The 17,640-nt window shown below is 26.2% G+C and overlaps 1 protein-coding gene across 1 annotated transcript; it reads right to left on the bottom strand.

Moving 5' to 3' along the window:
- On the bottom strand, positions 1-10,795 carry LOC145830223 (uncharacterized). Its single transcript, XM_082938158.1, has 9 exons — positions 10,627-10,795; positions 9,856-9,917; positions 3,466-3,639; positions 3,014-3,227; positions 2,591-2,733; positions 2,255-2,322; positions 1,820-1,889; positions 552-597; positions 1-247 (listed from the first exon to the last, which is right to left on the bottom strand). The coding sequence occupies exons 1-9, from the start codon at positions 10,763-10,765 to the stop codon at positions 213-215; spliced, it is 951 nt and encodes a 316-aa protein (XP_082794284.1). The 5' UTR covers positions 10,766-10,795; the 3' UTR covers positions 1-212.
- Positions 10,796-17,640: the final 6,845 nt, after the last annotated feature.

Raw genomic sequence — 17,640 nt, 5'->3', positions numbered from 1 at the left:
TAAAAATTTATTATTAAAAGCATAAAACGTGTAGTCTAAATACTAAATAGTACCTAAAAAAGTTAAGGTGGAAATTAAAATAAATATAATTACGATAACTCCATATGAAATAAAAACTAGATAATAATTAACTAATAGAATGGTGGTACAAATTATGTTAACGGGTTAATTATTTACAAAAATTACTGCACTTTTTTCCCACTCTTATTCGCTTATTTCTGGTCAACGTTCACGTAATGCCAGTAATCTGTTTAAAAAAATTATTAAATACTTGGAAAAAAACTGATCTAAAAACTGCTTTAATTGAACAAAGTTAATCTTTACAATTTTTCAAAATCAAAATTCCTTATAATTATTTGAGATATTTAAATAAACAATTTTTAATAATGCATTAACAATCAACATTTTATTTACATATTAGTTGCAAACTTTTTTTTATATTTTGGTACTTAATCAAGTTATTTCTCAGCGAAATAACATTTAATTCAAATGAGCTAAATGAATGAAAAATAAAAGTTATAATAACAAATATATTAAAACAAAAAACCAACTCTTTTCTACTGGAATATCGGCTGGTGTGTCGCTGAGGGCAGGGTGCTGTAAAAATAAATTCAATTTTCAAAATTAGTTTATATTTGGTTAAATACTATAATATATAATTATTTTACACCGAAAACTAAATATTATCTAAATTGCAAAATGTTGTTTTGTTAAGCCTGTATATTTTTTGCAACTTACAAAATATCTTTAATATATAAATACAGGGTTGCAAAATTTTTATGAGGAATTTCTTCCAGGTTTTCTGAAATTCTTCCAAGTTTTTAAAAGTACACATTTTTCGGTCTATTTTTAGTTTAAAGCTATTTTAAAGGTAAAAAATTGTGCTGAGTAGTATAACAACATTGAAAATATACTGTAAAGCTACTTTAAATGTTTTTTAATAAAAAAAAATTCCTCGATATTATAGATTTTTCGTGTCAAATCAAAACTTTACCACTTAACGTAAAAATTGTTTAAAATTCTAGGTTTTTCCAGGTTTTTTTGTTATTTTTTGTTCTTAAGTTTAATTTTTTTTCATGATTCCAGGTTTTTTGGCAACCCTGTAGATATTTTATTTTTTTTGATAAAATTTATTACTCTGTAAAGCAATTTGTTTCATATTTTTGATGACTAATTGGTTTCTTATAAATTTAAGTAATGAAAGCAAACATTGGTTTTTATCAACGCCCTCACGTAGTAATCAACACTTGTTTACTTTGTTCAAAATGCTTAGCATGAGTTTACATGAAAAATGTTGCTACACATTTACTATAAATATGAAGAATATTGTGTTTATTCAAAATGGTCATGATGACAATTAAAATTTCTGCAAGCAACCAAACATGAACTACTAATTAAATTCAAGACTGCAATTTTAATAACACTTTCAATACTACTTGCTATTTTTTAACATAAAATACTTATTTCAATTAAATATTAAACTTATTTATTCTTCACAAGACTTATAAAAGACATTTATTTGATAAAGCATATCATTTGCAACTATTTAAAAAATTTAACAAGGAGTTATAAGTTATAATTATTTTATCATTTATAGGAATCACAGCTATTTATAAATATTTGAATATAGAATTAGCAAACAATATCAACTCCAAAATTTTATTTTATAGAAAGTTTATTATTACCTGTTAACAAGTTTTACTTTTGTAGTTTATAGTTTTTTTTTTAACTTTTATAGCAGTCAATTTCTTAGTGAACAAATTTTTACAGACAAACTAAGCTTTAAACTACATTTATTTTTTTCATAAACAAAACAAACTTGTGCAAGTTCTTTTTGAGCTTCTTCCTGGGAAACCTTTTGTGCGCTTCCATCAACAGTTGTGTTGGTGCTGAAAGTAATTAGATTTATTATACAATGAATAGAAACAACAATTATTTAAAACTATTCGAGATACTAACACACTGATGTATTGGTACTGAAAATAATTAATCTATTTAGTTTATGATTGAAAATAGTAATCATTTCTAATTGTTCAGAATACTACTAGGTTTTTACTTTACTGTTAGCAAACCAAAACAGTGTACCAAAACTATTGGAAGAATTATTAGCACATTACCATAATTCTAATTTCTTATAGTTAGACCTCAAAGAAAAAATTTATAACAATAAAATTTGCTGTAAGTAGTTTTACAACAGACAGATCTTACTGACTTTTTATGAACATAATAAACAACTAATTATAATAATACGAACATGTCAAGCTTGTGTTCAGCTTTTCCAGCGATGAGTTGCTGCCAGAACCCGTGCGTTTCATTGATCACCTGAGTAAATAGACAAATAATTTTTCCAAGTTATTTTCATAACTTTAAATTTAAGAAAACTTATTATTGTGTGTGGTATATTAAGAGAAAAGCAAAACTGGAAAAAATTGCTGGCAGTTAAGTATTTTTTGATTTTATTGATAGATCGGTATTAGCCAAGTGTATAATCATTCTTACTGATAGAAAGTTATAACAAACTGAGGTTAACTAAACATTAAATTTTTTCAACCTTTTTACTACGTTACTAAGTTAAAACGTTTCTCCTCACCTTCTTGGCGTACTCGCTGTTCTGGAACTCCTCGTTGAGGGCGAACTGGTTGAGCGGCTTGCCGGCGGGCACCTTGTAAATCCTGAACCACTCCCTCGTGTCCTTCAGGTAGCCCGGCTTCACCTTCTCCACGTCGCTGATGTCTGTGTGACGTCATAATACAATTTTAGTCAAAAGTTTTCATCCATTGTATTACTGGTGGTTTACGGGAATATTTAGTTGAATTTAGTTTTGATACCAAGACGTATACACTGACGAGCAGCAATTAAAATAATTGAATTTATTGTATATGAAGAATACTTTTACAAGAAAACTTTTTTAGTTAACAAAAAAAACCCTTCTGTCTAAAAATGAGGCACCAAGGATCTTTCTTTGGCGTTTCTCAGAAGCGCATCGTAAAATTTCACACACAACAAAACAAACCGTTCAACTTGTCGGCATCCGGGTCGTTTACGTCGATGGCGATCACCTTCCAGTCGGTCTCGCCCTCGTCCACCATGGCCAGCACGCCCAGCACCTTCACCTGGATGACCTCGCCGTGCTCGCACACCCGCGACCCGATCTCGCACACGTCCACCGGGTCGTTGTCGCCCGCGAACCCCGTGTCCCCGTCCTTGTGGTTCGGGTTCTCCCACGTCTGTGGATGATTTGTCACATTCATTTGAAATACATTTGAAGTTTGTAAAAAAAAAAATTTTTAGCACAGCTGATAAAACGTCTGTGGGGACGATAACATGTCTCAGGTTTTTTGTTACAAATTGTTTAAACATTATTATACAATTTAATTTAGTTTAAATAATAATAACAAAGTTTATATTTTAAAGTTTTTTTAAACACGATGTACTGAAAGTCGCCCTTTCAAACACACAACCAACCTGAGGGATGCAGCCGTAGTTCCAGATGTAGCCGTGGTAGGGGTAGCAGTTGTTGACGAACCTGACGGCTCCCTTCTTGATGTCCTGCTTCACCGGGTTCATCTTGTCACCGGTGGCGATCTCCATCTTCTGGTTGGTCCACCTGGGCACCTCCACGACCATGTTGAACGTGTTCTGTTGGTGGGTTGTTTTATAAGCAAAATGTATATTGTTAAGTATGGAAAATTAGTCGATTGTGTTATGTAAGGATATTTTTGTTAGCCATTTATTCATTTTTATTATTTGTTTTTTCTGTTGTGGATCATTGGTTCATGTTTAGATTAGTTGTTCAATGTGGAAACATGACATGTTGAAAGTGCTCTGTTTGTAAAGATATTATGTGTATAAAAAATATAGATTTGTACATGGAGTTGACAAGTTCTGGTGTGGGAATATTTTACAAGAATAGATAAAACATGTGTTGCTTAGTAGGGAAATTTGGTTCTATTGTGAAAGGTGTATTTATTATAGTCATTTAAATATGATTTAATGGTTATGTTGGAAAGAATATTTTAACTGATAAATAAGCTGTTTGGTTATGTTATGTTGTTCAACTAGGAATCTGAACTTGGGGTTAGTTTAAACTTACAATTTTGATGTTTTGAAGAAATTTTTCAATTTTTTGAATGGGTTCTGTTAGTAAAGAAAATGAAAATTTGATTGTAATTTAATATCATATTTGTTTAGATAGTTGCTTAATTTGATCTTAGTTTTAAATTTTTGCGCCTTTTTAATGAGTTTTAAATTAAAAAAATGGTTGAAAACTTTCAAGAAGTTTATTTAAAGAGTTTAAAATATTTTATACATTTAATTTATCTTAAAAGCAACAGTCAAACTTGCGTCCAAAGAAAAGAAGTACAGATTTAATGTTTAAAATATCAAAAAGTAAATGATAAATTTGTTCTGTTTAAAAATATATTGATTAATAGGTTTTTGGTTTATATTACGATGGCATATTTTGATGGTTCTGTTAGAGAGAATATTATTTGTGACCGTTTGGTTATACTGTTCAGTCAGGAAGCTTGAAGTTGGTTTGAATTCAAGTTTTTAATGCTTTTTTAGAACCTTTTTAAATTTCAAACGATTAAATATTTCTCACCATACTAGAGAAGTTACAACAATTAAACATATGAATCATAATGTTGCTTGGTTACAATTATATCTGCCAGTTAATATTTAAGTTTTTAGATTTCAAGTTTTTAATAAAACATTGGATATTTTACAACTATATTAACTCCAGGAACAAATAAAAAATAATTAATAGTAATTATAAGATGAATAAGTTATTTAAAAAATAATATCTAATACAATTATCTAATTTTTATACAAATTATTGGGCTCAAGAATTCAATAAAGCTTAGTATATCTAGCAGATAATAACTGGTGGTTTATAAAACTAAACACAAACAAATAAGTAAATATATTAAATTTTTAGTTTAGTTATCAAAAGTATATAAAATAATTAACTCATTATTATAAACTGAAAGAAACTAAAAAAACAAAATTTTGTTGATTTGGTTAAGATATTCAAAACCTTAGCTCAAAACATAGTTGAAAACTCTAATCAATTATATGACATAACAACAGGTAGACAACTGATTTGTTTATCTTATAAAACTTTGGTTTTCTAAAACAAAAATATAAACTTATTTCTTGACTCATTCTATTTTTAAAATAAACTTCATTTTATCATATAACCTGATAGTTTTTAATATTCTGTGGCAAAACTTTCACCATACTAATATGCATACTGGATAATAATTTTAAACTAAACAGTACTGTTTTTATCATTGACAATCTATAAGTTCTTATCAAAATTTAAAAATTTCAACTATCTTGGGAGTTAAAAATAGACTACAACACATAACAATAAAAATATTTAATTCATAACTAACTAATAACTAAAACACATAGCTGTCTGTTAAAAATAAGGTTTTTTTCTTAAACATTTTTGCAACTAGTATCAGAAAATCATATCTCATCTGCTGTTTAAGCTGTTAATTTAATTCAGTAACAAAAAATAATTCATTCTCAAATAAAAAATCTCAACAAAACATTAAAAACCTTTCTTTTTTTGTATTTGTAGCAGCCAAAACCGAAGGTGTTAAGTAAACTTTTCAGTAGACTTTTATCCTGTGTTTGTATTTTAAAAGTTTTTGCAATCTAAAATGTTAAGAACAAACTATAACAAAATGGTAATGCTTTGGCTGACAAAAAGCGCATGACTTTAGTCTACTGAAAAAAAAATTCAATATAATTTTAAGTTTAATTTTTTATTTAATAGAACAAATTGAAAATTGTATGCTTACTGTATTGAACTTAACAGAATGGTCACTGGTTTTTGGCAAATTTTCCCGGATTTACAAATTTCTTATTCTTAATGTATTTTAAATTACTTGTTTTTGGGCCAATTTTTAGTTTAAATTAAAAAATGTGTTATATAGTATAGAAACACTAAAAAAATACTGTAAATAGCTACTTAAAGTCTGTTATTAATAAAAAAAATTTGAAATGAAAAAAAATTATTTATATGATTGATTTTGAGTTTCATCAAAATTTCACAACTAAATATGTAAAAAATGTTTAAAATTCCATACTTTTTTAGCCTAAACTGTCAAATTCCAGGTAATTCTGGGATTCAAGGTTTAGTGGCCACCCTCTTATAACTAAAAATATAAACTTATAACAACTTATCAAAGTGTTCAGGTTTTATATAAGTGAAAAAATAGAATAACCATTAGAAAATATTGACAGAAGTAAATTGATATAAAACTTCAATTGCTGTTTTATAAAACATTACCACATTTTTTATAAAAAAAAAGCCACTAATACTAAAATAAAAATATATGTTGAGGGTTGCTACTGACCAAGCAATAATTTTTTTTTTAGACTTTTTGATCAATTTCTTTATTAAAACAAATTCAAAAATACATAGACAGAGACTAGAAATTATGTTAAGTTTTCAATCTTAATTTTACATAGATTAAAACAACAGTTCTTTTGCTGGATTCAATCATAAAACTTCAGTTGCACCATTTGCAGGGTTGCCACAGATCAAGCTGAGAAAAATTTTCAGACATTTTCCTGACTTTTAACTAAAATTTTCTTGACTTTTCTAAATCTAAACTCTTAAGTTAAACTTATTCTAAAATGTACAATCAAACACTTACAACTATATAAATCTTCCAATCTTATTTTTTTACAGGTTGAAGCAACAGTTTTTTTTGATGAATTCAATCATCTAACTTTCATTACATCACTTGAACCATTTGTGTATGATTGATGTATTTGCAAAAAACAGCTCTATCAGCAAAGCACTTGTATTTTCTAAATTGATACAGTTCTAGTTTGTATGCATACATATAATCTTTAACTCTTCTTTTGGATGTAATAGTTTCTCATTTCATACTGTTTTCTAGCAGAGCTTTGTTAATACATACAGGGTTGCCACTCGTTTTTGTTTTCAAATGTTTTCAAAATTTCTTCCAGGTTTTTAAAAGTACACATTTTTGTGTCTATTTTTAGTTTAAAGTTAAGTATAAAGTAAGAAACTGTGTTATATAGTATAAAAACATTAAAAAGATACTGTAAAACTATGTACTTTAAATATGTTTTTTTATAAAAAAAAATTTGATGATGACAAAAATTTTTGATTTATGTCATAGATTTTTTGAGTCAAATCAAAATACTACTACTGAACATGTGGAAATTGTTAAAATTCCAGGTTTTTCCAGGTTTCAGGTAAAGTGACATCCCTGTACTTAATCTTGTTCAACCTCAGCATGGTCATTGTGCAACACAAATAATGGTTGCAACAACTTTCCATGAGAAGATTTGGCAGAAAATTTAATTAATTCTAAATAGAACTGATCCAAACAATCTTCCTTTTGCTTGAAGCTCTTAAACTTTAATGCATTCATTGGACAATTTACCAAAGTTCTTAATAGTTCAATGCTAGTATCACATTTAGAGTTGGAGCACATTTTTACTATATTAAGGATTGCACAATGTTGTCAAGACACTTAACAACAAGTGTGACTCCTAATTTTTCAAGGCCATGCGAATTTAGACATGACATATTTTTAACACATGTACTTCCAATAGCCATTCTGCTCCTGCTTTTATAACAAATAATCTACATACTTTAGTGAAATTTAAGACCTTTTGTTCCTCAACAAGGTCTTTTTTCCTCAAATTTGCAAGCAAATTGGTTGCAGCACAACCAAGATCAAGGGCAGGTTTTAGGGAAGCTTGATCATTTAATTCAACCTTGAATAACTGGTTAAGCTGAGGTTTGTAACTATCAAGTCTTTCATAATGATGCACAGCAACTTAATTACCAAGCACAAAATGTCCTCATGCAGAAAGGCAACAACAGGCTGGGTACTCTGGTACAATGTCAAAAAAGGCTGCATAAGATATATCACATAACTAAAGAAATAAAAGAAAATTTTTGTGTATATATCAGTTTCACTATAGAAGAGTCCTTGCCACAGATCATCAATACTAAAGAGCATAAAAACTGCTTGTTCAAGTAGGGTAGTTGTTTAAATACGTTAATAGAAAAATTTTGCAGTTTTACAAAAGATATTTTATTAATTTGTAAGATGAAGGCATTGGAAATTAAATAGTTTTATAAATTCCTACGAAATTTTTGCAATTTTGGTTTAACTTTAAATTTTAAATTATTTTTTTACTATTTGAAGGCTTTGGAAAAAAGTAATTTTGTAAATTAATCTGACAAAATCTGAACTCTTTTTTAATTTTTGTCAAATTTTTTCAAAAACCTGCATTTTTTCTGAAATTTCTTTACTTATGTCATATTTTTTAGTTTTTCTTGAATTTTCCTGATTTCCTGACCGTGTGGCAAACCTGCATTCGAATATGATTTCCTGACATATGTGTATGCAATGTGATCAATGTATGCAATAAACACTTCTATGAGCAAAATACTTGAATTTTTATTACTAGTAAATACACACATGAGATCATTGAAAATTTTAATTTATTCAAAAAATGCAATTAGATTCTGAAAAAAAAAATTGAAAAAGCAATTTTTTTTTAACTAGATTAGCAAAATGCAGTTTATAGTGAAAATAAACTTTCTTATTAAAAGCATGTTTATTTTAAATTTCCTAAATTTTCCAGACCTTTTTAACACCACCTGACACTTTTTCTGAATTATCTTGACTTTGTGGCAACCTTGAGTCAAATGATTTCGTTTTTTACATGATTTTTCATATAAATCTTTAAGGCCATAAGGGGGTAGTAAGCCATGTTTTTTACAAGTTGATCTTATTTTATTAGTTTTTTCTAAGCTTCAAGATGCTTCTTATTGTTTTAAAAAATTCAAATTATTTTTTGAGATATGACCAGTCAAAGTCAGGCCAAATAATAGGTTCCCTATGGGAAGGGAAAACTAAAACAGCAAAAAAAGACTATTTCATTTAAAATCTATCTCCTCCTAGATTTTTCAAGCAATCTTCTTCAAACTTTCAGTCTAATCTTTATATATTAACAAAAAAAATTTACTTTGGAAATAAATTTATTTTTTTAACACTTTATTTTTTATTTTTTGTGATAAAAATTTTATTTTTTAAATTACTAAAATTCTAAAGTAACGTTTTTTTTTTATTATAAGGAACGTATCTTGAAAATTTGAAGATTGCTTGAAAATGAAGGAGGAGATAGATTTTTAGTGAATTTTAAAATTTCCAAGAAAATTGACCCTGAAAAATTTGAGGTCTATACGTTTATATTGGAAAATTAAAAAAAGAAAATTAAATATCTCAAAAGTTAAATGATATTTTTGAATTCTATAAAAAATGGCTTATAGTTTGTACTTTAAGCTTTCATATAAAAGTCAAAGTTAATTTTAGTAAAAAAATGTTGGACGGATGTATGGCCTTAATTTTTTGTTATAAATGGAAAAGTTAAGAAAAATTTTAAAATTCAGTAATTGATATTTTTAAATTGTTAAAATACATTAAATGACTGACCAATCCCACTTAAAAAAATACTACCAATTAGTTATGTTTTACATAAGGATCTATATATATCTCTTTAATTTATTAAAAACAACTACAAAAACTTCAATAAATAAAAAATAAACGAATAGCAAAATTTTAGAAATGATGCAATAAATGAAATCATACATATTTTAAGTTATAGAAACAATATTCAATTTTAAATTAAATACTAAATTTAGTATTGATAAACAGTAGAACAGTAAATGGAAATTTTCTATAACTATGTTCCATAACACATTCATACTTTTATTTTGTGGTTTGGTAAGGACATAATTTAATGAGATACAATTTATTTAAAACTATCAATAAATTTCTAACTCACAGGTTTAGAAGCAGACATCATTGGAATGTCATGAAATGGTGAAATGAGTTTCCCATCTTTCTCTGTAATAAAATAATATTTTAATACACTTATTTTGTTCTTTGCTAATAAATGTTTGAAAAATCAATAATGTATAAATCTTAATCAGTATCAAGGTTGCCACTCAATTTTTCAACATATTTTCTAGGTTTTTCAAATAAAAATATTTTAATAAAAAAGATAAAAAATTATTTTGATGACAACAATTTTTTTTTTGTATGATAGATTTTTCGATTCAAATCAAAACTTTACTACTGTACATGTGAAAATTGTTAAAATTCCAGGTTTTTTTGGTGATTTTTGTTCAAGTTCCAGATTTTCTAGATTTTTTCAAAATTTATCAAATTCCAGGTTTTTCCAGGTAAAGTGGCAACCCTGTTCTTATACAAACTCTCATATTTTTATAATTTTGATGCTAATTTTGGATGATGTAATAAGGTAATAAAGTTTAATAGTTTAATAACTAACTTTATCATAAATTGATCAATAAACTAGGCAAGATGTAAGCTTAATTATAAATTTATCAAAAATTGTACTTTAAAAGGTAAATAAACGTTATATTAGAAATAGATAGGTCTAGTTTATCATTTAAAATTTTTTTTAGAGGATATTATTTAAAATAAATTAATTGTAATTATACATATTTAAAACTTAAAATAAAATTCAGTTTTAGTATTTATAAAACTTAATGTCTTTAACTTTTCAGTATAAAAAATAGTTCATTAAACTTACCATAAAAGATTCTGTAGTCAGTTGTATTCAAAGTACCTTTGTGAATCAGATTGTAAGACATTTTTGCAAACTTGAAATAGTTGGTGTTTAATGTGGAAGATAACTTTGTTAACAACTTTGGTGTTGTAGAACTGAACATACCAGATTTTCAACTATTAGAAATATGGGATTTAAAGCCAAATAGTTAAACCTCATTTTGTTTGTTTAGCAGTTGACAGCTGGGCTTGATATTGACCTTTCTGGCTTTTTATATAAACTTGTAATTAATAATAGATTAATTCTACTAATAGTTAAGTGTGTAATTAGATTTTGTAATAAAGTTGTTATATTAACTATGAGTTTATAACTACTTAATTACTTAAAAATGAAGTTTTAAATTAAAACAAACAAGTTTTATATCCTTGTTGTGCTTGTAAAACAAATAAAAAGTTGTAATGTATGGCAACTCTGTTATTTGGCATAGTTGCCACAGATTTCTATGAGCAAAACGCAACATAATAAACTGAGCATATATTTTAAACTAAGTAAACAAAAGTCTGTCTACGACCCAGAAATCTTTGTTTCTAGAAGTAAGGCAACCATGCTATTTGTCTTACATAACTTTACCTTTATTTTAACGATAGTTGCCATAATACCAGAACTAAAGGAATACTTAGTAAACACGTTTGTTTTAAATTAAAATTACAATAAGTTATACAAGACACACACTTTAAAAAACACTAAATATATTTCGATCAATTCTCTTCAGCAGAGTACAATGACAACAAATAATAAGATTTTACACACTTATATAATAACCAAGTAATCAAATAATCATAAAGTAATCAAGAGATTAATAAAAGACAAAAGTAATTAGTAAAAGTTAAAACCAAATAAGTCCATTTTCGTTATAATTGATCTACAGTAAAACTAAACATAAATTAAATGAAAACAATTCTTATAAAATGTTACGAAAATAAACCAACAGTATAGTCAAAATCTTTTTGCTTGCATAAAACAGGTTTCCTTAACAAAATACAAATGGCTTTTAATTTAATCAAATAAAAAACATTACTACAGATTTTAATTAATTTCAATTCTATCTATATGTAAGTTGTAAATTATAATTGTTTGCACAAGTTGGATTATTAACTAAATGTTCTGAAATAGATGACCGTTTAGATGCTTTTAAAACCTTTACCGGTATTTCATCTTTCTTATTTGACAGGCCAAAATTTTCTACACACTTTGGTATGTGTTCTTTTATTTTCTTCCTTAGATGTCTGGTTTTTAATCCGATATAACTTGCTGTACAACAGCAACTGTACTGGTAGATTACCATACTTTTATTTAATTTTGATACTGGATCCTTACCACCTGGTGTTATTAGTGGTTTAGAGGTAAAAACAATTCTAGGGTTCGCTGCATAATAAGTATTTCTTACTAATTGTATAATTTTCTTTTCTAACATCTATGAGCTTTTATAAATAAATGGAATTTTTAAAATAACTACACATTTTTCCGGTCCTAATGTCTTTATTCTATCCAAATTTTTCACATGTAAATCAATTGTTTTGTTAACTAACTCTTGTGGGTAACCGTTTTTGTTTAATAGTGTTTTGATTTGTTTGATTTCACATAGCAGCAACTACGGGGAACAAATTTTGTGTGCCCGATGACACAAAGTTCTTATTAGATTTACTTATTTCTTTAAACTGCAGTTTGATTGAAAATTTAAATAACATCCTGTAAAAGTTTTCTTTCTGTACACCGAAGTTAAAAATCTATTTTCTTTTCGTTTAATTTGTACGTCTAAAAATGCAAGTTCACCATTGTTTTCTTTTTCTATAGTAAAGTTTATAGAATCATGAGCGTTATTCAAAATAATAAAGAATTAATCCATAGTTTTCTCGCTTTTAAGTAAAACAAAACAATCATCCACATACCTTAGATATAATAAATTAATTTTGAACGCAGGAACAACTTTTAATTCAATATAACCCATAAATATATTTGCTAATGTTGGTCCCAAGGGGGATCCCATGGCTATCCCGTCTTGTTGTGAATAAATTAAGGAATTAAAACTAAACTTGACACCAGAAGTTGCAAGTTTCAAAAGTTTTTTAAAATTCATTCTGCTAATTGTAGGTTTACTTAACTTAAACAATGAATTAACACAATTTTTAATAACCTCTTCCAACGGTACGTTAGTAAAAAGACTTTTAACATCAAAAGACGCAATAAACGTATTACTAGCTTCCATTTCTTTAATTTTGTCTACAAACGTAAATGAATCCTTTAAACAATATGACGAAAAGTGTTTTAAAACTGGTTCAAGACACGAGTTTAAAAACTTTGCCAACTTATGTTGTGCTGAATTAACCATAGATAAAATGGGCACACAAAATTTGTTCCCCGGAGTTGCCGCTAAGTGAAATCAAACAAATCAAAACACTATTAAACAAAAACGGTTACCCACAAGAGTTAGTTAACAAAACAATTCATTTACATGTGAAAAATTTTATGTACAATGTGTAAAGTATGTACAATGTGGAGAAGACTTTGTAATCTTTAATAGCTCAGTTAAACTTAAAACATTGCAAAATACTTGCATTGTTTTATTTGAACTTATATTTAAATGAGTTTTTTAAATAGGTATAATCTACCTTGAATTTCTGTAACCTTTTTTCGTCAGTTAGTTATTTAGTACACCATCTTTTAAAAAACTTAAAAAATAAGAATAAATTACTATTTTATTTTATAGTTTTTTTACTTATGTCATTAAGAACAGTTTAAATGAAACTTTGTTTTTTTGAACGGTTATTGCTACTTTGTTTTAGTAAATATTAAACTAAAAGTAAAATTTCTACTAAATTTTTTTTATACTAAATTTCAGAACAATCCATAACTGAATGGTTTTTTTTTTGTGCACCAGGTCCTAGAACTAAACATTTTGAGCGCTTTTTTTTTTGCCGTTCAATCAACTATACCAATTATAAATTTCAAAAACAATCAAACGAGGTAAATTTTGTTCTAGACAGTGAAAAATATGTTTACTGAAGATTTTCAAAGCATTATCAATTCTTAAATTTTAACTAGACTACAAGAATATTCGGAGTCTATTTACAGTTCTTAAGCGATTCAACGGTGTGAATTATAATTTTAGCTATAGGTGTTTAGCATTTAAGAAAAAGTTTTGTTTAAAAATTATTCACAAAAGTTTATACAAAAACACTATTTTGGTTTAAAAACCGGTAAGATAAGTATTTTTTTATTGTATCAAAAATATAAACGCTAAAAGTAGCTGTTGGTAAGCTACCGAATAAAAAAAATTAATAAAACCTAGTCTTATTCTAGATCAGGGGTGGGAAGCCTATTATAAGCCAAGGGCTATTTTTCCTGTTGCTCACGGGACGCACTATATAGGAACTGTCATTTGCAGGCAGCAGTTATTTAAATTAATTGTAGTAATTAATAAAAAGAATTAAACAAAAAACATGATATAATAAGTTTTATCATGGCACTAGTGCTTAATAGTAATTCAACTAAAAGTTTTATTGTAACTTTTCAACAGAAAAAAACTTTTTTAAAGTTTGAAAAGTTTTTTAAAGTGTGTTAAAAACTGAAAAATACTTCAATGGCTGCAATTTGCCAATAACGGTTTTAAGCAGCTAATTTAAATTGCAAAACTATTTTATATGTTAACTAAACACGTTTTTTTTTGTTTACAAATAAAAAAGATTACTTACTTTGTCAGTCCTGGTAAAAGCACCTTTTTATAAATATTTTAAACTTAATAAATTTACAGATCATATGCTAATAAATATTACAGCTTGTTTGTTTAGTCGTCTGTTCCAACAAAAAAACAAGTTGTTTTGATTAAGAGCACGTTTAGACATTACATGAAACCATAGTTCCGTTTTAAAAGAGAAAAAAAGAATTAATATTTATAATTTTTCATTTGTTGTAACTTTATGATTTTTAAATAAAAATATCTTAGCTTATAGTTTAAGCATTGGTTTACCAGTTATGCACCACAAAAAAAAGTAAACTTTAGATTTATCAATTTTTCATGTGATAATAAAAATCTGTAATATTTTAGTATTATTGCAACAACAAACATAGAAAATTACCAGAGAAAACAGATTATTTTGAGCATTGTGAGCTTCAGACTGTGTGTTTAGACAGAGTCAAAGCTTTTATTAGTTTAATAAAGTTTTGATAAAAGAACTAGGTTATACTTTTAGTACTATACTTATAAAATTTTGTATTTTGAAATTAAAAACTAAACTTAAAAGTAATACAAAGCTAATAATAAAAAACTATTAAACTAATATAATATTAAATTATTCTGATAAAAATTGAAACATTTAATTAATTCTAAGTACTTAATATAACTAAAAATGAAGGTTTTTTGGATTGCAATGAGAAAGTAAAGAAGTCTTAGTAAGCAAAAATTATTGCCAGTTGATTTAACTTATGTGTTAAATAAGTTACTACACAGTATTGTTATTGCTCTAAGAAGTTTAATAAAGTATAAATTTTGTAGCTAAATAGCAAAACGTTTTCAATTTCCGTAACTTTAATATAAATATGTGAAAATAATCAGTAAGATTTGTATAGATAAAAAGAATTAGTCTATTGTTTTTCAAGGTTTAAAGTTTGTTTTACTTAAAGCGTATTTGTATTTTTTGATTAGTAAGTTCTTAGTATTTGTATAAAAACACAAATACAAATGTAAAAATTTTTTCAAAGCAAGTTAGAACTTTAATAAACTATTAGATGTTAGTATAAAATTATAAAAATTAAAATCTTTATGTATTTTTTTTTATTCAAATATTTGAGAAACAAATGCATAGTTTTACATAAAAGAATGGTATTGGAACAAATTATAAATATATGTATAAGAAATGCATATTAAAAAATAGTTGCTATTTTTAGAAACGTTACAAAAAGTTTAATTATTTAATTTTTAATTAAAACTTTCTTTGTTCGATTGTTTTCATAGAATAGCTTTATTTCAAGTTAACAACAAAAAAAGCAAATATTTTGACGTAGCAGTAAGTATACTTTTTGTTGTACATATTCATATATAAGCAGTTAACTTGAATACTATTTTAAACTTTATAGATATACGTTAAAAAAAGTAACGTTAAACTAAAATCAATAAACAAATGTAATAAATGCAATTTATAGGATTAATTCATTGCAGAAAATAGAAAAAATAATTAGCGTGTCTAGAAAGTAATTAGCATGTACTTCCGCATACAAAGGTTTTTTTCAAAACAACAATAATTTGAAAAACACAATTGTATAACAATTTTAGTACGAATGAAATTTGTTTTTCATTTACGGCTGTAAAATAATTTACATTGCTTCTGACTCTGTTGATAAAGAAGTTAACAAAAGAAGTAAACATCTAAACCTAAAACTTTTGTTTAATACTTTAAAGCTTTTGTTTAAAAGGTATGATGTTAGTATATATATAAGTTTATCATTCATTTTTAGAAACATTTTCAGAACTAAATGTTTGACAGAAATAGATGGAAAACAGTTATTTTTTTTTAGAAGCTAACTATATAAAGCATTAAAGTTAAACGATGAGATTTATATTAAAGTTTTATAGAAGTTTAAATAACTCAAAACTAGCAAAATAAAACTTTAATAATGATATAAAAGTTCAAAAAAGGTAACCTTTTAGGCAACGCCTACACATAAAATTCAAAAGATTGAAATTTAATAAGTATTTGATAGTAGAAAATAAAGTTTTGTAGTAAACTTTAAATTGAGTTCGTTTAACTTTTCTTCAATCTAACGTTTGCTGGTAATATGAATTAGATTTGAAGCTCTATAACAACAAAAATAAATTCAAAGAGATAGTATACTAACTTATTTCATTATAATTTTTTATTTTTGAGATTTATTTTACTATGTCATTTAAGCTTTATTAAATTACTTTTACTTTTTTCAAATGGTTTTTCTAAACAAAAACAGCTATGTTTTAAAACTAATTTAGTGTGTTTTTAATTTTCGTTATGCGAAAACGGATTTACGTTTTAAAGCTTAGTTTATGCATGTAAGCCTAATATCAAAACTTTTAAAAAGTATACATTAAAGTATTATTATTGTGAAAAAGACTATTCTAAAGCGAGTTAAAAAAAACGTCTACGTAGTAAAGCTTTGTGCAAAAGAAATCACGTTTGATAAAAACTACTGTTATTTACAAAAGCAAAAAATGATTAATTGTGCTAAACATATGACTTATGACTTTTGATCGCATCTTAAACACTCATTGCTTAAATTGTCTAAACGAAAATAGAGTTTAAGTATAATCATCATTAAAAACTTATTTCTCATGTAGTTGTTGGATATATAAAGTTTTAGCTAATTTTTTCAACTGCATTTAAAAAATATAAAGCTGTGATATGAGTAATGTATAATACTATATAATTTATTTTATAAAAAGTTCAAAGTTTTATTAAAAATACTGACAAACTAATTTTATTTGTAACATTTTTAATATAAATTAGATTTATACACAAAACCACTAAGTTATAAATTTGATTGTAACTTTTCTGTTGTTCAAATAACAAACGAGAAAAATTTGTTTATTTTTTTCTACTTCTCATGAGGCGTAAGCTCAAGTGACTAATGAAAAATTGATTTCAGCAATCGAATGATGTAACCTCGTCTTGAAGTTCAGTAAATATTTCCTATTAACCTGGGAAAATCGTTCGATTGGTATTAGATTAGCATGGTTGTCCTTTTTACCTCAGCTAACTGCAGTGTTGGAATACAGGCAATGGCTATCTATTGCTTTCCTATAAGTCTGTTTTATTTAGCAAAAGGTTGTTTGATCAAGTTGTTGGAGAGGTTTCTCTTTGTTTTTTACTTTGGTTTTTTTTTTTTTTGAGTTTAGCTGATTATCATTATAGTTAAGTTTTTTAATTACTTAAGTTTATATTTCTTCGTTTTGAAGTATCATTTGAAAGATTCGGCTAAGTTAAAAAGTAGTAGAATAAAATGTACTTGTTT

Source organism: Thalia democratica, chromosome 2 (genome assembly GCF_965202585.1).
Source record: "Thalia democratica chromosome 2, ktThaDemo2.hap1.1, whole genome shotgun sequence".
Taxonomy (NCBI): Eukaryota; Metazoa; Chordata; class Thaliacea; order Salpida; family Salpidae; genus Thalia; species Thalia democratica.
Note: the sequence above shows the minus strand (reverse complement) of the source record. Positions and strands in the feature narration are given on the sequence as shown.